This window comes from Poecilia formosa, unplaced genomic scaffold (assembly GCF_000485575.1).
Source record: "Poecilia formosa unplaced genomic scaffold, Poecilia_formosa-5.1.2 Scaffold603, whole genome shotgun sequence".
Taxonomy (NCBI): domain Eukaryota; kingdom Metazoa; phylum Chordata; class Actinopteri; order Cyprinodontiformes; family Poeciliidae; genus Poecilia; species Poecilia formosa.
In genome coordinates this window covers 179,817-199,736 of record NW_006800542.1, presented here as the reverse complement: position 1 = coordinate 199,736, position 19,920 = coordinate 179,817, and the positions used below count along the sequence as shown (strand labels likewise).

Sequence of the window (19,920 nt, the reverse complement as noted above, 5' to 3'; positions counted from 1 at the left end):
ATCAGAAGGACACAGACTGAAAAAACTAAGAGTTCTTTTATTGAATGCATCTAGAACTCCCTCTAGGGGCGAGCATTTATCATACCGTTTGTTGTGATAATACATGTAATACCTGCTTTCGCTTTGGTGGCACTTTGAAGGAGACGATGATTGAGTCTGTGATCTTTGGCAGTGGAGTCCCAGTGATGAGGCGGGGTTGCTCTTCATTGAGCAGGAATGGGACTCAGAATTGGAATGTGATGGCGGACATGGGCTCCTGCTCCCAGCTCTCTTTTCATTCCCATTCCCTTTATTGGAGCTGTCCTGTATTAGAGTAAAAGGCAGCAAAAACACAACAAAACAAAACATGATACATGTATATGTGATGTCAACACAGACAGTTTGGGAAAGTGTCCTAAATGATGTGAGGCTCATATTCATACACAGAGAGAGAAGGATCAGAATCATTCCAGCTTATCTGCTACTTGTTAGGAATTTGAAGAATTTCATGCATTAAATGAATAAAGGTGAAAGATTTTACTTCTGGAAATGCTGATCTTATTTATTTAAAATAAATAAATGCTGTCAAACAGAAGTTGGATTAATTAGAGATTTCTGATTTGAATATAACCCATTACAGATATTCATGGAAGTTCTTGTGCAAATTAGTGAAATCGGGCATTTTTGGGTGGAACTCTGACCACCAGATGGTGACAAAGTGTTTCAACAGGAAGTGGTGAGGTAAACACGTTTCTGATTGAATTGTTTTTGTTTCTTTACTTCATTCATCATGGAAACAGACCAGTGGGAAAAATAACAGGCTCACCATCAACTCCATGTAACCGATTTCAAAAAGTCAATATTTTAACTTAAGATAGTAAGTAGAAGATAAATGATACATTTGATGAAATTGATAATTCATATAAAACAAAACAGCCTCTATTTACTCTAACATGAATTATTATTACCTGTTTGGGGATGATATCTGGCAGCTGATCCTGTCGAGGCCGCAAACATTCATTGACCTTCTGCTTCGACTTGACTTCCGAGTCCGAATCGGACGTGTTCTCTCCACTTCTCCTTCTCTTCTTCTTCTTCTTTCTCTTCTTCTTCTTTCCTGACGAGTGCTCTCTGTTGGAGCTGGACTTCTTGTCAGCTGGACCATTCAGGAGACACGTTTAAGACACTGATGACTCCCAGAGAAGGAGACTGAACTATGTAAGATCCAGACTTCTTCTCTTGTGAGACTTAAACCGCAAAATGTAAAGTTATTCCATTGCAGCCATTGGAAAAGAAAGAGTACCCTCTTTTCAATTCTCACCTAGTGCTTTGTGGACTCCTAGTAGTTCAAACACCACTTATACCTTAATATGAATTATTATCTATGGTTTTTCCCATCTCTGCTCTTGGAGTACAGTCAATCAGCACCAGGGAAAATGAATGTAATTCCTGGATTGGCTAGTTGAAAATGTTACCCAATAGTGTGTTAAGTAGCAATGTATCTACTTGACATACTTTTGGTAGCTTCCTAAGCTGGGTTATCTTTTGAATGTTTTGAATAGGCTCTAGGAAAAATTCAGGAATAATTGTCTTGAATAATTCACTTTGATCTTATTTCTCCAATAAAACATTGTTCCAAAAGCACCAACTTTCATTCATATGCTGATTTTCAAACTCTTTCTCCTTCAACACTTCCAAACAATCCTTGCTTATTCCTGTCTTCCTGTCTCAAACCTCACAGGTCAACAAACTGAGGCCTGCAGAGTCTAAGTTGTAATCCTCCTGGAGGCTCCTGGGGAAAATCACAGCTGTCTAAAATGTTTACCACCTGGGAATAATCTGGAAATAGTTTGAAAACAGCATATATCCATCCTGGCATTGTGTTAAGATCAGTCTGTCTGCTTTAAGAGAGGAGGTCACACTAATGTTTACCAGTCAATACATGTGATTAGCAGTCATATACAGTGTTTCTCATGACAGAACTATCTCACACTGACAATTGTAGAAAACAGGCATTAATTTAAGTCTGGTTTCACTAAGAAACAATTATTTTTAACAAAAACACCAGTGCACCAGTATTCTGACATGAATACTGCCTTCTGCCAATAACAGCAGTTTGAACACACATGCGTCTCTTCAGCTTCTCCACTGGTTTACTATAGGATTTAGATCTTCCAGTCTTCCAATAATGCATAACTATCAAGTGGAATTTTCAAATTTCCTGTGAAGTTTAAACATTTTTTAACTCAAAAACATGGCGGTCAGCTGGATGACTGCCTTATTCCCCCGTGTTCTGGGCTTAGCATGTTTTCTGGGGGTAAACACTGCAGAAAGCATGAAGACGTTTTCCAGTTAAAATTAAACCCCCTGTAAGACTGCGATGGTAGCCTCACTCCCAACAACCAACATATAATACCGAATATGGATTATTCTGGTCTTACATTTTAGCTATTTACCTCCAAATTGCTACTAAATCGCACAGACTGACTTTGACTAGACTCACATTTACATAGTTTTAAAAAGTAGCAAATGCTGTTGAAGAAATCTAAAAGATTGATGTGTCACATCATATTCATACCCCAGGGAAACAAGAAGCAGTTGATTACTAACAAGAAGTTTCAATTCACTTCAGGAAGTAAGACATAAATAAAAATTTTAAGGGGTTTGAAAAGCGCCACGTGTGACGGTTTTTCCCACTCACTATAAAAGTATAAAAAAAGGTCAAATTTTATATTTTAAGCATTTTTCCCAATAAATATGACCTTTTTTTCCTCCATTCCTGTAAGACATATTGATATAAAAGCCATCCCCTCTCTTACTCCCAATAAATCTAGAGCAAAAAGTTCAAGGTTTGCCCTCAAAAAACACAAAGCATATGTAAAAGGTATATTTTTACTCGGCTGTAGAAAGTGCAGGATGAGCTCTAGTCGACTCACCTTGCTCCTTCATCTCTGGACCTGGTGTCTCTTTTCTATGAGGAAAAGACAAAAGACAGGCAAGTCACAATGAAAACATGCACCACAGCCAAAAACATCAGAATGTCAAGTCTCAGAATACGCCATCTTAAGCATCTGTGTTACATCCATTTGTAACTTTCACAAGCTCTGCCTCTCTTCTAACTTGATTATGTCTAACTTGTTTCAGCCAGGTCATGTGTTACTATGGTTTTCCAAAGCTATGGTTTCAAAACTGTAAAATGTTTTCTCTTAGAAATTTCAAACTTTCTAAGCTCTAGTAAATTAGCAGAGAGCCTAACATTAGGATTTATATTTGTGCTACTCTATAAAGAGAACAAGAGTAACTCAGTTTAATAAACACTTCCTTAGCATGTTTTTACATAATTTTTAAATTCATCCTGGCTCTTTTTTTTCTTCTTACTGTCTGTGGTGAAATTAAGTAAACATTTAAACATCCCCTTAAAGCAACAGTGAGTCATTCTGGTATCAAAATGGTAACATGACCTTTAGGTAAAGTCCATTCAGGGATATACAGTCAAGGATAATATTTGTTATTTCATTTTAAGATGGATTGAATCTTGGCTGCATTAAATTTCAGTTAAGATCTATTATTACTGTTATCGTGTGGCTTCTAATCTACACAATACAATATTTTCTTTCATTTAAAGACTGAGTTTAGGTTTTTCTGGAATAAAATGATTAGAAATTATAAGATAAATTAGACAGATTCACAGTAATAATGAATTAAAATAACTGAAATTAATTAAAACAGATTTTTAAAATTATCACTGTGGTAAACGTGAAATTTTGGAACAACAATGAAATAGAAGAAAACAATTAACTGATTAATATTTAATTGAACTGCTGAAAAAAGTAAAATCAATTATAGAAGGATATTGTCAACATCATAACATGATTTTAGATCCTCTTTCAGATGAACCTGTTTGGACGATGGAAGTTTTACCTCGGCTCTTGTCCCTCCATGTCGGCTCCAGACTCAGAACTGCTCTCCTTCTCATGGTTCTTCCTCTTCTTCTTGCTCTTGTGCTTTTTGTGCTTCTTCTGCTTCTTCTGGGACTTGCTGTGGTCCTGATCCTGGTCTCTCGGAGGACTTCTCTTTGCCGCATCACTAACTTTACCTTCACGGTCCGCGGCTGTTGCCTCACTGCTGGAAAACGGATCAGAATATCGCATGTTAACGTCTGAATATTTAAGAATGAAAAGATTCATGTAGAAGCAGAAAAAAATGTTTAGCGTTGATCTTTCTGACAGTACCGCTGTTTGGCCTTTAATCTCCATCGTAGTTAAAATAATCTTTCAGACAGATGATCTTTATAAATATAAAAACAAAAAAAAAAACAGTTTCCATCTGTCTGAAGACTTTCAGCGGTTTCATCCTCTGTCCTTCCCGAAGCCTGCATGCTCTGCATGGTTAGTTCACAACATTCAGAACCACATGATTCGGCGACAATCAGACTGCAAGGCTATTGTTAGAAACAGACCGTCAGCAGAAACACAAGCTAAAGACGACTGCCAACATACCTTTTATCCTCCTTCTGCTCTTCTATCTCTCGAATCTTGTTTAGAATAAAATCCTGGAAAATTTGTTCTATGTTGGCCGCCATGTTTCAGTGTGTAACTAGAATAAACGCCCGGGTAGGAACTCCTTCCGCTCTGTAGCTGCACCCATAGACATGAATACCATATTTTTTCATGTATTCATGTCTATGGATGCACCCTCCTCTTCTTCTATAGCGTTTTCTGGCAGTTTACATACCTAAGTATGTATTACCGCCATTCAAGGAGACAATTATAACTGGATGGAGATATAATTCAGAAATTAATTTTATCCTTTATATCTTCTAACTTTAAAAATAACTTTATAATATACATACTTTAACACTCACACACACATACATACTAAATCCTCTCAACTAATTTTGTATTTTTTAAATATTTAATAAGTGCTTGTATTATATCATTTGATTGCTGCTTCCCTAATAAATTATCCAAAGTTACTGAAATTCCCATTACCCTTTCCATTTCTTTCCCCTCTCTTATATATTTTCTACAATAAATCAACACATGTTCTACTCCTTCTGTTTCCCTGCAATAAGAACAATCACCTGATGGATGTTTCCCTATTACTTTTAAACCTATTAACTATTTAAACTAGCCTGCCCAATCCTCAACCTGTTAATCCATATTTCCTCTTCCTTTCTTATGATCACCTCTTTTTGTATTTTATGTAAATGCCTTCCTCTTTCCTCTAAATTCCATCTTTCCTGCCATATATTATTTATTTTATCTTTTTCTCAACTTTATTTGAAGACATACCATGAGTATAACAACATATGACAACATTGAGTGAATATTTGTATGTCTCAGAAAAGAACGGTACAGATAAAAAGCAAATAAGAAAAAGAAAAAGCTATGAGATGTAGGTTTCAAATAGTACATTTAAAGCATTACATATTTCAAATGTATTAATAGCCAGTTTTTTGTTAGTCTTTTACAGGGGTGGGCAATCCTGGTCCTGGAGGGCCAGTGTCCTGCAGCTCTTAGACGTCTCCCTGGTTCAACACACTTGAATCCAACAGTGAGTCACCTCCTCAGTGCAGTCAGGTTCTCCAGAGTCCTGCTAACTACATTATTTGACTCAGGTGTGTTGAAGTTGAAACACATCTAAAAGTTGCAGGAGACCGGCCCTCGAAGCCTGGAGTTGCCCACCCCTGCTTGTTAGATCTGGTAAAATACTTAATTTAAATGAAAAAAGCAGTAAAAGCATGGTTTAATTTCAGTGAAAGCGCAACAATGAATATTATATTTAGCCAATAATAATAAAAGATTTATGATAAACTCAGAATTGCTAAGCATGTGTTTACCAGAGGCTGAGTAAAACATCCTCCACTAAGTCTCACCACTAAGTCCTTTTCTGTCACGTACATTCTGTGTTGTCTGACTTAATACTAGTGGTATTAAGTGCCAACTTTGCATTCAATTGTCATTATTTACAAAATCATGCAAAGTTGGTACTTTTAATGGACTTTTAATGCAACTATTAAAGCCACTTTGCATTAAAAGTGTCATTATTTACCGAATGACACTTCATGACAACAGTCATACACATTCATAAAGACTCGTTCATGTTCATGACAGATGTCATGTTATGTTTATGACAGTGTTATGTCAGCCTTATGCACACCCCGTCAAATAAAGTGTTACCTAATATTTTGTAAGAGTTGCGCCTCTCATGGTAGATGTGCTGGGTTAGTTCTGATTTATTATTTTTCTAGACTTTTGTTCAAATATTTGTATCTTATTTTATTTATTTTTTGTATGTTATTGATTCATTTATTTTGTGGTTAAGGCATAATAAGTTTAGACAATTATCCCCTCTGATTTTGGACGCTTTCAGGTTACATGAGCGGCAGAAGAGGACAGACGGGGACACTCTTCTCCAAGGTGTGAAGCTTCCTCCGAAGGTGTCCGTGGCTGACGCCTCCTTCCCAGAAGCGAGACAGCTCCCCTCCATTCCTGTGGAACACGGACATAAAAGCATGGAGTTTAAGGAACCTGAAAACAGAGAAAGCAAGGAACTGATCCGTCGACGGGTTGGTGGTAAAGCTGGCTTCGCACAGTAGTATTGTCCACCTTCATACCAGCCAGGTCATTTTTCGCAGGCCCCATTTCCTGGCAGCTTCTTGTATCCACAGACTGATCAGCCACCATATCTGCTTTGTCCTGCTGTGAGCAGAACAAGATGCCACAAGTGCCATCCACTTCTTTGGGTTTCTGCTACGGTCCACCAGCCCCAGTCTTGACCTCCTTTGGACAAAGACAGTTCTCACCCCTGCCATCTCCTCTGACTCCATTGTATTGGTACTATACACCACCATTTTACTCATCAACCCCAGCAGCTGCTGCTGATTCAGCATCATCATAACCATCAGATCAGACTCCAGCCAACATGGATCGCTACAGGAAGTGGAGACAGAATAGGGCAGAATTAGAAGACCAGGAACGCCGGCAAAGAGGAGAGCCTCCCAAAAACCGCCAATGGAAGCACGACTACCACTATCAGTATTCAGTATGTGGTCAGGCGAAAAACAAAATCACTAGTCAAACATAGATTAAGGAAAAATGGTACTGTCCAGCCTCTGGACAAACTATTTTGGAATGGAGAGAGTCTCTTGGGAAGCAGTGACTGAAAGATTTTCTTTTCTTCATCTTTTAATATTGTCCCATCACTTTTGTTTCAAAGCCCTGTATTGTTTTATCTTCCTTTTGTGTTGAGCAAAGCTTGGTGAACAGTTCAACACCAGGTGGATGGCAAGTGCTTCTGCTGCACTTGCCACACATGAGTCATGTTCTCAGGGTTGATCAGGCGGAGACCTGAGGTGTCAGTCAGTTCCCACATAGGGTTTAATAGTTCCTGGATGAGGTTCTGGGTTTCTTCAACCCCTCTGGTCCTTCTTATGCAATGTTTAGCAAACATTGGCCAAAACCTGTGCTTCTGTGGGAGGATAACCAGCATATTATTTTCTTCAGCTCTGAGCTCTTAGCTTCTTAAAGGCAGCTGACATAACTTTGAGCATAACTAAAAATGCAGATAAGTAATAAAAATAAAGATAAATAAAAATTAGATACAACTAATATTGACAGTCATTGAAGTTTAAGTAAAAACTGAGCTAACAAGAGAAGTTTACTTTGCTTTTAAAGATCTACACTGTTCTAATACCTCTGTGCACTGTAAGTTTATTTTGAAACTCAAACAGGAAGTACTGTTCTAATTGAACGTGAAACTGATTTACTGGCAACCAGCCTTTCCTGCTCTTTTGTTGTGTATGTGACTGCAAGCTGATCTGTACGGTAAGTGGAATCAGACTGTTTATTTTGCACTGCGTGTTCTTCATGTAGACGGTTAGCAACAGAGACGGTACACAAAGACAAAGTAACGCACCACGTGACCTGTTCCAACGTGTCATTGCTGTAGCTCTCTCCTGTGGCGATGAATTGGAGCAAAGTGAAAAACATGTCCACAGAACACAGAGGAAGTACTATTAACAGATAATGTAGGAAATAGTTTGATTTCATTGGGTAAAAATAAAAGGGTGTTGTTAGAGGATTTAAATGTTCTGTATGGTAAGAAATATGCGAAGGGAAAAGAAGGTTTGTTTGAAGTGTTGATTTTTACTCTTTGCAATTGATCATTTCCTGCACAGAATTGCTCATGTTGCAGAAAGACTGGAAACTAACTGAACTTCATTGAGCAAGTTCAGACTGAGCTCACTAGAGATAACCTAATGAAATTGTGACTGTTTTCAGTAAACATGTGTATGGTATTGTGTACATACTTGTAATTGTATAACTTTTGCTGTCTTTTGGAGAGGGCTCCCTTGAAAATAGGTTTTAATCTTGTTTTAAGTCTCTGGTTAAGTAAAGGTAAAATAATATAAAAAACAGGGATTACTAATGCAATCCAAGATTTATTAGTATGTTGAGCTTTGTGAAGTTGCAGAGAACTTGTATATTTCTCTCTTTCACATTATTGTGGAGGAACTTAAGCTCATTCGTCTTTGTGCTGTTTCTTCAGTCCATGCAGGTTTGTAGGCGGTTTTCTTAAAGTTAAAGTCTGGACTTTGACTAGTTGTTGTTTCTTGTCTTTTTAGCCATTCTGTTGTAGATTTGCTGGTGTTCTGGGTCATTTAGCTGTTTTATGACTGTTACAACTGGCTCAAAGTCATAACAAAAATGGAAACCATGCAGTGGTTAAAGTGCATAAAAAGGAATATTTATTAACATAAACAACAATGGTTTGTGGATGTCAGTATCAGTGGTGTAATGCAAATGCTTGGATGTGTTGTATGAGTGCATATGGAACTGTTGAAGTGCAAAAGCAAAGAGAAACTCAAATGTGCAAAAGGAGGGGAGCTGTGGCCTGGCAACAACACCACAAGCGTCAAGCAGCAGAGTGGATGCCGAAGGCGACCCAGAAGATGGAGACAGCCAGGCTTAAATACTCTGCTCCAAATCATCCAGACCAGCAACACCAAAGGGGAGGAGCACAAACACAGACAAAAGCACCTGCTACCCAGCCCACAAGGCCCAGGGCTGTAACAATGACAAATGTCAAGCCAGCAGATGGTCTCGCATTAGTATCTGCAATACTTTAGTATAGAGGAGTTCATTGTCAGGTTAATGACTTCAAGGTCCCCATTGTCCTGTGTTTAGTTGGTGTCATGTTTTTTTTTCTGATATGCTGATATCATTCCAAATAATATTGATCCAGAAATGTTGTGCCTTCTACACATAAGACTAAGGTGTTGAACAACACACACATCACACCAGTGTGCTCATCTGTATCTTCCTCAGACTTTCTACTGGTCAAAATGATGTCCGCTTTGATGCCACATCCTTATCTGCTCCTGATGTTGCTCTTGGTGGGGAAATCTGTGCTTCTACAGGAAAACATCAAGCCCAATTTCATCCTAATGATGCTGGATGATCTTGGAATTGGAGACCTGGGGTGTTATGGCAATACAACATTAAGGTACATCAGATTGGTTTGGCAGAATATCAGCTTTAAAGATTAACAGGGTTGTGCTTTTTCATATAAACTGAATTTTTTTATTGGCTCTGGTGACCTTTATTTGAGAGTGGTCAGACAGGAAAGTGGGTAATGAGAGAAAGGGAAAGATTCAGATTTGTGATGGCCACATCAAGGATTAAGGCCTCCATATATGAGTCGTGGCATGTATGCAGCACCCTAAGGTTGAAATTTGACCTGATTTTTGGTGTGCAAGTTCATTGATTCACAGTCTGTACTAACACTTTTCCTAGACTTAAACTCCTTTGGTGATCTTTTGAATGCTCTGGAATAGGGTGGATGCAAAAGTCTGCATTTACCACAACCAATGCCCAGTTACCAATGTAAAGGTGTGCTGTAATGAAATCATGAAACGCTTCAATAACATTCTAATTTTCAGTCAATGTGTTTTCTTCAGCACATGCAGGCTTCAGTTGCTCCTGTCAAGTTTCAGTAAAAACCCAACTTTGAAAGGCCACTGAATGTGACTTGTCATTGTTGATCATGTGATTTATAGGACACCCAATATTGACCAGTTGGCACAAGAAGGGGTGAAGCTGACTCACCATGTTGCTGCAGCAAGCCTCTGCACTCCAAGTCGAGCAGCATTCCTTACGGGACGATACCCGATAAGATCAGGTCAGTTCACCCAGAAACACCAGAATACATAACTGAAACATCTGAAATCTCAATTCAAAAACACAGTTTTTAGTTATGTACCAATCGAATCTGGGAGTTGAAAGCATTCTCATGGAAAACAGTAGGATTGACACTAACTTGTTGGTGAGCTCCCTACTTCTCCAAACAGAATGGATTCTGATATTTAGAGAACTGATCAGTTCAGCATTTACATGGTGCTGTAGCTTAGCTGGTCAAAGTGGATGTCCTGTCTTTTAAACATCTGCCCTTAGATAAGCAAGCTCCTTTAAAGGAGAATATATGTATGAAATCTTTAGAACAGGGGCAGATCAGTTGTGGATGTTTGTCAGAGTCAATGTGGTGTTTGTTTTGTATTTCTATTTGTTGCCAGTTTCAAGATATAATTGCCATAAACCTTTTCAGATTGACTTTACACTATATTTTATCATGTCTGAGTCAATGATGTAGCTTTCTTTAAAATAACATGACAAAGCAGTTTTCTACACAAAGATGGCAGCGATACAACTCTCTGTATCTGAGAACGTCAAAACACCTGGCTTGTCCCCAGAAGATCCTGGCATCCACGACTTGCATTGCTTTTAGATGAAATTTTACCACTGGGAAAAAAATCTAGAAGTAAATCAAACTAAATGAGCTCATTGAGTTTAGCTCAGGTTTGATGGGGGTATGCATATGTACAGTTCTCTGCATTCAAACTCACAATTGACTGGTTGCACTTAAAAATGAAATAAGGAATTACATTCTCTCTCCCATTCTGTTCTCCAACAGGTGTAGCTGGTAACTTAAGACCAGGGGTCTTTATATTCAACGCAGCGTCGGGAGGTCTACTGGCGCGAGAAGTTACTTTTGCTAAAATTGTTAAACAACAGGGTTATAATACAGCTCTTATAGGTGAGCAATACTCAAATATTCACCTGGACTACTGTAAGCAACAGAAAGTGAAATTTTGTACTAATTTTTAATTTGTAAGTGGTGACAATGTGGAGTTAATGCAAATGTAATTTTTTTTTGCAGGGAAATGGCACCTTGGACTTAACTGTGAGAGCAGTGATGATCACTGCCACCATCCCAGTGTCCATGGCTTTGATTACTTCTTCGGAATCCCTTTAACCAACCTGCGAGACTGCCAGCCTGGACACGGCACTGTTTTCCAAATCCATAAGTACTTACCGTACGGTTCGCTGGGAGCAGCCTTGCTCAGTGCGGCTGTTCTCCACTGGAGTGGTCTCATCCTGCTCCGAAGACGACTGATCCTGGGTCTGCTGTCTGTGCTGGCTGGGGTCACCATACTGGTAGCAGGATTTATCAAGATCATTCCTTATTTGAACTGCATTCTCTTCAGAGATCACAGCATTGTGGAACAGCCGTTCACTTTAGAAAACCTGACACAGAAAATGACTTATGAGGCAGTGGACTTCATAGAGAGGTATGGCACTTTAACTCGGCTCATGTAGCTCAGTGTTTAAAGTTAGGCTCAGGTAGATTTAGCTTACAAAGTAATGTTTCTCCAGACTGGAAGTAATTTTAACATGTTGGAGTGCTGACATGAATTTAACAGAAAAATAATTCATACCCTTCTGTATAATCATTAAACATATTCGTCTAATTGCATGTTTCCTCTGGTATTTTAAGGATTCATGTTTGGTGATTACCTTTGAAGTTGGAAGGCCACCAAACCATCGCTGTAATTTTTAGCTCCCTCCACAGATTTAAGTCAGGACTCTGTCTGATCCATTCCAGATCACTAATATTGCTTCCAGACAGAAGAAACATGTTTGTCAAATTAAAAGTTTCCTTAAGGAACCCCATGGAAAACACCCTCGCATATAAACTAATACTTTGACCTGAATCTCTCTGAACTCAGAGGAAGAATGAGTGATGGAGTGATGGTCTGGTACAACTGAACACTTACTTTTGGTTGCACCAGAATCCATCACACGATACCCACATTAAAACATGGTAGTGACCACATAATGGTCTGTTCTTTAGATGGACTTTGTCATTTTCTGACAGCTTCTCTCTGACAAATTTAGTTGCTTTTCAGTTTAAGTGACACATTAAAGGTGAAATTCTTTTTTACTTAATCTGAAATGACAAAGGGCTAACTAAACTTGTATATCCACAGTTTCTCTATGTATTTAAGAAACAAGAGCATTAAGAATACATCCTCAATAAATAATAGGAAATCAGTTATTGTCTGTCTCTGCAGGAACTCAGGAAGGCCTTTCCTTTTGTTTTTGTCCTACCTACAAGTTCACACGGCCTTGTTTGCTTCTGCTGCGTTTAAAGGAACAAGCAGTCATGGTGTCTATGGAGATGCTGTTCATGAAGTGGACTGGAGTGTTGGTGGGTCAGAGCAATTGAATAAGAATATAGTATAGGAAATATGGGTGGAATATTAATATTTTTTCAGCACACAGTAATATTTATTTAGTGGAATGCTTTAAGAAAGAAAATTCCCAAAGTACAATTATTTGCTGCTGTGCTTTTTTTTTTTTTTTTTTTAAGGTTTGGTTGGCTCTAGTGGCCTTTATTTGAAAGTAGTTCGATAGGAAAGAGGTTTATGAGAGAGGGGGAAGACATGCGGCAAATGTCACCAGACCGGGAATCGAACCTGCAACCACTGGCATGAGGACTAGGGCCTCAATACATGAGTTGTGCTTTGCCCCTGCATTAGAAAATGTTCTAAAATGTAACGTTTATTTGAGATCAGCAACATTTATACTTTATTTTCAACTATGTCACAAAACATTGGTGTTCATGACTTCATCAGATGGAATCCAGAAAACCTAACGATAATTATTGATTCCTTCCAGGCCAGATCCTGCAGACACTGGACAGACTCAGAGTGAGAGAAAACACTCTGCTTTATCTGACTTCAGACCAGGGTGCTCATCTAGAGGAGCTGACTGCTGCAGGCCAGGTGCATGGAGGATGGAATGGAATATATAAAGGTATATCACAAAGAGGATTTGGCTAAAGTTGATATTGTTCAGAGTCTGTTATTGCCAGACCCCAAATGTGTTGAAATGTTCTTATAAACAACTAAAAACCCAATCTGCCAATAGTCATATTCATATACAAATTAAAACTTTACCTGTTTTTCTTTGCAAAAAGTTCTAGTTTAGTCAGATTGGATGGAGATTGTCTCAGATGAATTTAGGTCTAGACTTTGACTGGGTCATTCTAACGCATATGTTTTGATCTAAATCAGGTCATTTCAAAAGAGTGTGAATACTTTTGTGAAGGTCTTTATATTACCTTTAGCTCAATAGATTACAACAAAATCATATATTAAATTTCTGATGTACATTTTTTTATTAGTGGGTAGTGGGACAGTGTCTTCATAGTGTTCCCATATGTTCATTTTTTTCCAAATGTTGCAAATAAAATTTTTATTATTATTGTTTTTCAGGGAAGTTTTAAGGATAAAACAGTCTTTTTGAATTATGGCAACTGCTTCTTTTACTCTCTAAATTTGACTTGCTGGGTTTCCAGAAAACGTTCCGGTCAGAGTGTGCCTCTGCCTCTGCAGAACAAACTTTGTCCTGAATGTTGTTGAAACTTCATGTGCTGCTAAAATGCTGTAACCTTACAGAGGAGTCTGGCCTTATGAAGCCCTTTGTTACTATAGTAACCAACCAAGAATTTCTGTTTTGGAACTAGAAATGCTTCATTGGAACATTGTGTTCTGTGTTTGAGCAGCAGGGAAGTCTACCAATTGGGAAGGAGGGATCCGGGTTCCTGGAATTCTGAGCTGGCCGGGTCAAATCCCCAGTGGCAGAGAGATAGATGAGCCCACCAGCAACATGGATCTGTTTCCTACCATTGTTCATCTGAGTGGAGCTGCAATTCCACAAGACAGGTTTGTCTGCATACACGTCTGCCAATCAAAACCAACCTTGAGTTTAGGAGTTTTGTTGGTTGCGTGTGTTTCTGCCACACGACTTGCTGACTGTGTGTTCTTTTTTGTAGGGAAATTGATGGCCACGACCTCATGGATTTGCTACAGGGAAGAGCTGAAAGGTCCAACCATGAATTTCTGTTTCATTACTGTAACTCCTACTTGAACGCAGTGAGATGGCATCCTCCAAACAGTAAGTCCCACGATACAGAAAGTTCTGACTTCATGCTGTGGTTTTATCCACACTTCAATTTACCAAGTAAAAAAAATCTTTGAAGAATAGTAATGGACAATAACTGCAAATTCATATGTGGGACTTGATTAAAATGTTTAATTCAATTAATTGCAGGGTCTATATTAATCAATTGCAATTTATCATATCATATATTAACATTTTCAATTAAAAATCCATTTGCTGCTAAATTACTGAATAAATAAACATATAAACATAACAACAAATATTTATTGTTTTGACAGCACGTTATGAAAAGCCGTCTGTCAAACATTCAATTTAAAACTAACTTCACTGCGGGAGTAAAACTACTTTTTTGGAGTGAAGGAAAAGAATTATCCAATCAAAACCATTTGACAGCGGGGTTGGATTAACGGGGACAGGGTTGGATAGTGGCAAGAAAGTTGTCATTAAATCTGCACCATTGGGGGTTTTTCAGTGCTCGATGGTGATTCTTGCTTCCTGTTATTCACCAATGAATAAGTACTTGTAAAAACAGTAGCATTCAAGAAAACTTCTGCTGAAATTACTCTTGTAATTTCTGCTCCAGTTCTGACCAGCATTTTTACTCTGATGCACAAAGTCAACCATCAACACTACCATTTCCCTTTACAACTAAGTGTCACATTAAGCTACTGTTTGACTTGTGGTAGCATGCTGATATACAATTAGACATTCTTTATGCTCAAAGTGAAGTTGCTTCTAAAGAGTTTTAGAAGAGAACTCATAAGAGAAAACATTACAAACAAAACAACAACAACACAGTTTTAGATTGGTCCTTCAGTTAAAGCCATGATTCCAGTGGTTTCATTGGAAAGTTTGCAACAGAGTGTAAGGTGAGGAGAATCTGCTATCTTCACCTGTTCCACTCCCATCCTTCTATGGGAGAATGTAATTGTTCTTAGTATATCCTCTGTGTTTGGCCAATTAAAATCAAGTTTCACGTGTGCTCAGCTAATTCCTTTTGGATAGGTTTATTTTGTGGACAAAAACAACCAGTTTTATTGATTACAACAATAAACAGTCACAGTTTGTGGTTCTAGTTAATAACAATGTCTTTAAAATCAAGTATCTGCCGAAAAACACTGCAAAGCAGTTTGGGATTTATTTTGACAGAAAGTGTCAAGGTTTTTAGGTTTTCTAGCTCTAAAATATGATGGGCTTTTAAAGTCAGCTATTGTACATATAAACCTATGGGACCCATAAAAAAGAGCAGGTTTTAGATGGTAGTGACTACATGTAGCCAAACACCATGGAACAGCTGACCAGGAAAAGGTAACTGATCTTCAATGTCAGTTTTGTAGAAGAACTCTCAAAAATTGAAGGAAACATTTTGTTATGGTCCAACCAGTAAGGCACAAGGACAAAGGCATATATATAAAAAAATTTTCTATTTATTTAAAAACAAAACTTATTAACAAAAGGTTTTCAACAACAAATCTCAAAAATATAGCAAAATGGGCCCAAAAGAAATCAACTCAGGCATACCTAACTCAGGATAACAAACCAAAACTGACCTCACACACTGAACACACAGGGGAATTTATACACACAGGTTAGCCTACACAACCGAGGAGGGGTGGGAGAAAAGACAAAGACAAATAAACATAAATGACTAATTTAAACTAAAACATTCTGACTTTAACACAACTATAAAAACAAAATAACCTAACCCCAAAAATGTTGTAGCGATTGTTCCATTAGTGGAGAGAGGAAGAATCTTCAACATCAAGCCCCCTGCTTCCAGCAGCCTGATGGATTGTTCCACTTCCTGGTTTGCCTTACAACCAATCATCTTCCCCCAGCCAGTCCTTCAAACTCAGCAAACAAAATAGTTAAATAAATATAAGGTATTTACTAAATGTGTGCACCCATAATAGTAAACATCCTAATGCAATAACCACCACCAAAAAAAGTGAAATTCAAAATATATTATATGAAAACATTTAATAAATACTAACACTGGGGAAAAGATGGAGGAACCTCCACACATTTAATAAGAATGACTTCTATAAGGTGACCAGTCGTAATAGAACTGGTAGAGTCTCAGTTGGTCTCTCAACACAACATGTCCTTGAACCTTTCAGAATGGTGAAATCAGGGCTCTTCCAATAACTTGATGTTAGACTTTTTGATACTTTCTATAATCAGTGTGAATGTGTGTTTGGAATCATTGTCCTGCTGGACTGTGCCGTTTCAACCATCTACCTTTGGATTTGAGTTGAAGTCCTTCCTGATTGTTATTCCACCCACCTCCTTAGATGTGTTAGAATCGTGCAAAACTGACTTTCTGCACGATTACATCCTTCTTAGATTGACTCAATATAGAGTTGCTTTAATTGTGGATATATTTTTTAGCTTCATGTTATTCTGTCCATAAACACCTTGTCATCTCACATACATGCTTTTCCTGATCATCCCACAGGTAGCTCCGTGTGGAAAGCCTTTTACTTCACCCCAGACTTCTATCCAGCAGATAAAACAACCTGTTTCCACACACATGTCTGCTTTTGCACACCAGATCACGTGACCTACCACGATCCTCCACTTCTTTTTGATCTCTCAAAGGACCCATCAGAGTCAAGGCCACTGACCGCTGACACAGAACCGGCGTTCTACTCGATTCTTGCTGCAATGAAGCAGGCAGTGGAGGTCCATCAGAAGTCAGTGAAGCCTGTGGAGAGCCAGTTAAGTGCAGCACACATCATGTGGAAGCCCTGGCTGCAGCCCTGCTGCTCCACCTTCACACAGCTCTGTCAGTGCCAACAGGACAAATGACCCGGGGTCAGTGGACGACCTCCATACAAAACTTCTTCAAGCCCAACCTAAACAAAAAACAGAATCCAATTAAGAACAATTCACCTAGAATACTAACTTTCAGGAATAAGGAGGATATAAAACGTAGTTTATGACATGGAATAGAACGAAACTTGTGAAGAATATTCTATAATTTTCTTTGTACTGTATATAAAGTCTGCACTCTGTAAACCTAATGGATTTAATATGCTATCTGTTTAAAACATGAAGTATATCTGAGTTCGATTAAGCGGATGTCATCTGAGACAGTTTCTAACAGTTTCACACAGACCTTCAAAAATACAATGCGAGTAATTCATACTATGCAAAAATTTAATGAATTTAAAAAGATATTTTAAAACATGCAATTGAGAGTGATTGGCTTTTGATGTGTAAAACAATTCAGCTCCACTAGCAACTGGAGAGAATTTATAACATCATAATTAAAGTAAAAGGGCATTGCTGGAGATATTACATAAACCCAGTCGCCTGCATGTCATTTGGTCATGTAATAAATTACAACCATTGTGATCAGATGTTGTTGGGATAGATGGAGTTCTTCAGTGTAAAGTTCTGACGGATCCAAAGGTTTTAATTCTGGAAGGTTTTTGGGACACAAAACAACACAAAACCTGTGTGGTGAAACCAAACATTGCATGTGTCATCCCTCTTGTGAAGCAAGTATTAGAAGCACCCTGGTGTTGGAATGTGTTTCTTCATCAGAGGAATACGATTCTAACAAAGTCAGGGATCAGATTAAAAATAAAGTAAAATAAAAACATAGAAAAGCTATCTTGCGCTTTGGTTGTACTTCATATTAATGTGCTACTTTGTGTTGGTTTGCAGCATAAACACAAACTAGAGTGGATTCATTTTTTTGCAAGGTTTTCTGTTGAATGCTCTTCCAAACTATTACTGGAAAATTAGACTGTTCATTGAATTTTTAGTAGAAAAGATCCAAAATATTCTAAAGAAAATGTAGCTTAGGAAGCTAAAATAGCTAGCCACAATACTGCATGACATGCTATGGCTGGTGTTTGCAACACAGCCACTCCAAAAGCAGCATTAATATTTCTTGCCACTGATTGGCTGCATCCCCAAGGGAAGACCATGGATAAAAGCTTCTATGATAGATCTAAGAGGGTTTCCATTTTATGTATTAATGCATGTTAAGGTGTATTTGCTGTTTCAACTATTAAAATAGGTACTTCTAACTATTTTTTGATGGGGTCTAAAGGATTTGTGGATTACATGTATTCAAGTGCAACTGTGATCTGTAACATCTGTAATTACTGTGCAGTAAACTTTGACACTAAATTATAATCACGCTAAGGCACTGTATATAATCATATTATATACAAATATGAAAATATTACATATGAAATGTTCAGCTGTAGAGAACAGAGATGTGCTGCACAGGTTAAAATGACTGCATGGAAAGTAGTTCTCAATGACAGAGCAGCATGCAGCTCAGTGCTAAAATCTGCATATAAATGAGAGTGTATAGTTCAATGTCACATCCTTTTTATAGGAGGGTGATTGGCAAAAACCCTGAAGTAGCTGTTGTGTAATGAGTACTGCCTCAGAATAAGCTGTGTTGCTGCCAAGCACTGCAGAGACGGAGTTAAAAGCAGCCATTACACCTGCTGGATGGAGCGGGCAGCTGACAAATGCTCACTTTGACGAGCGTCCATTGTCTTCTCAGTAAACCAGAGCATGGCTATCACAGCTGGAAGCTGTGCAGGTGTGTAAAGCTGAGCATCATGATGCAGAACGGGCGCCGTTTGCTTGTTTGTGTCCACACAGCCGCCCACTCAGCGTTTCATTACTGGGGAAATGATGAGCTGAATAACGAAGAAAAACACAAGCTGGGGATCATCAGGAGGTCTGAGCTGTAATTTAAGGCCGTTGCAAATAACGAAAGCAGCAAGTGGGCTGAAATAACAAGAGGCCAACATCTGCAGGCATGTTTTCTGTAACATGACTGAGTTCTTCTCACTGCACATTCATAAAAGTGGAAATGTTTCATATGAAATGTTTCATGGCCACATCACAATACTCTGCTCCATGAACATCAATTCACCAAAACATTAAACAAATAACAATTATAAAAATGTGACTACTTGTTTAACTTCTGTTAGAGCTGGGTTTGTGTTAATCATGTAGGCTCTGTATATGGAAAAAGTTCATTTTTCCCAAATTTCTAAAGGCAAAGAAATGGCTAAAAAGTAAAACGAAAGAAAATCGGTGTACAAAGGTAAACTAAGAATGAAAAATTCTACATTAAATGTCTAATAAGAGTAGACAAATAAGTTAAGTCTACAATTTAGTTTAGAAGTCTGTAATTTTATAGTCCTTTCTAAATTTATCAAGAGAATCTTTATACAGTAGATGTAAATATTTGCTCACCATCACTATCTTCACATAGACACACTGGTAAACATTTATCTGGTCTTTTATTTTGTGGGAATTTCATTTTAGAACCTCTGCACAGCCATAAAGAAATATTCAACCTTTCTATGAGGTTATTGCAGCATTATTTTCTGGATCATTTCATTCTATCAGAAGCTTTTAAATCGAGACTGCTGGGCTGACCAGAAGAGTCATAGGGTTGAACTACCAAAGCCACTTAAGAAATGACAACCATTATTATCTTTGCATGGGTTTCCATCAACTCTAATATCATTTTGCTGTTGCTGCCAAGAAGAAAACCTTCTTGCTGTGACATAAATGTAGCCTGTGATTTTAAAACTTTTCTACATGTTTCTATGCTATATCACTAGAGTCAGGCACGTGCAGGGGG

The 19,920-nt window shown here is 38.1% G+C and overlaps 2 protein-coding genes across 3 annotated transcripts in view; one reads left to right on the top strand and one right to left on the bottom strand.

The window, feature by feature from the left end:
* sonb (SON DNA and RNA binding protein b) overlaps positions 1–4,611 on the bottom strand; it is a 29,925-nt gene extending 25,314 nt beyond the window's left edge. Inside the window, exons 1-5 of one of the 2 annotated variants that reach the window (XM_007541367.2) lie at positions 4,479–4,611; positions 3,901–4,104; positions 2,916–2,950; positions 948–1,135; positions 113–303 (exon numbers count right to left, since the gene is read on the bottom strand). In XM_007541367.2, the coding sequence (XP_007541429.1) occupies positions 113–303; positions 948–1,135; positions 2,916–2,950; positions 3,901–4,104; positions 4,479–4,561 (701 nt within the window). In that variant the 5' untranslated portion in view covers positions 4,562–4,611. The remainder of the gene's footprint in view (positions 1–112; positions 304–947; positions 1,136–2,915; positions 2,951–3,900; positions 4,105–4,478) is intronic. The other variant, XM_016665645.1, reaches the window with a different exon arrangement.
* Positions 4,612–7,707: 3,096 nt separating this feature from the next.
* On the top strand, positions 7,708–17,909 carry sts (steroid sulfatase (microsomal), isozyme S). The gene is made up of 10 exons (XM_007541366.2): positions 7,708–7,808; positions 9,312–9,489; positions 10,043–10,164; positions 10,954–11,076; positions 11,200–11,611; positions 12,395–12,531; positions 13,002–13,139; positions 13,891–14,050; positions 14,161–14,282; positions 16,747–17,909. Exons 2-10 carry the CDS (start codon positions 9,329–9,331, stop codon positions 17,097–17,099), a joined length of 1,728 nt encoding a protein of 575 aa, XP_007541428.1. The 5' UTR covers positions 7,708–7,808; positions 9,312–9,328; the 3' UTR covers positions 17,100–17,909.
* Positions 17,910–19,920: the final 2,011 nt, after the last annotated feature.